This window comes from Trypanosoma equiperdum (assembly GCF_001457755.1).
Source record: "Trypanosoma equiperdum strain OVI genome assembly, contig: ctg_744, whole genome shotgun sequence".
Classification (NCBI taxonomy): Eukaryota; Euglenozoa; class Kinetoplastea; order Trypanosomatida; family Trypanosomatidae; genus Trypanosoma; species Trypanosoma equiperdum.
In genome coordinates this window covers 1,507-2,094 of record NW_027124692.1, presented here as the reverse complement: position 1 = coordinate 2,094, position 588 = coordinate 1,507, and the positions used below count along the sequence as shown (strand labels likewise).

General features: G+C 48.1%; 1 protein-coding gene across 1 annotated transcript in view; it reads right to left on the bottom strand.

Moving 5' to 3' along the window:
* TEOVI_000341500 (uncharacterized protein) overlaps positions 1–283 on the bottom strand; it is a gene marked incomplete at both ends in the record, with an annotated part of 522 nt that extends 239 nt beyond the window's left edge. Inside the window, one exon of the mRNA XM_067226325.1 lies at positions 1–283. Within this exon, the coding sequence (XP_067082426.1) occupies positions 1–283 (283 nt within the window).
* Positions 284–588: the final 305 nt, after the last annotated feature.

The following is a 588-nucleotide window of genomic DNA, read 5'->3' as shown; positions in this document are numbered from 1 at the left end:
TCCAGCTCCCAATGTCAGTGAGCATAATTGTCACGGGTTTTATTGGCCCCTTCGACTCACAGTCGTTACCACGACTGTAGCGCAACAACCGAATCTGCACCACCAACAGCACTTCCACAAGCATCAGCGTAATGACAGACACAATAATAAAACCTGTGAGCTGCGCAACAGTGAGTTTGTCTCCGTCAGAATCGAAATCCTTTATAGTCGGTGTAACTGGGGACGTAAGCGGCGGCAGTGAAGGGTTCAAAACGCGTGCTACGAACCAAAGGGAAATGCGCATCGCGCCACAATTTAACAAAAAAAAACTCTCTCTTCAGTATCTTCACGACTGCACTTGAACAAGACACAGATGCGTCACGTGCGAAAAACAAGGAGAGATGCCGCATCCTCAAGCGTATACCGTACGCTGCAGAGCAGAAGACGTTTATACGTTCCATACTTCTGTTCGCTGTGGGGTGAACACAGTCCATATTGTACATGAAAAACGCCCGTGTCAACTGAATCTCTGTGATAATGCGGTCATTTAACGCGTAAACCGCGCTGAAACATAGAGAGGATTTTCATAGTGACGACGCCTCTCCCCCC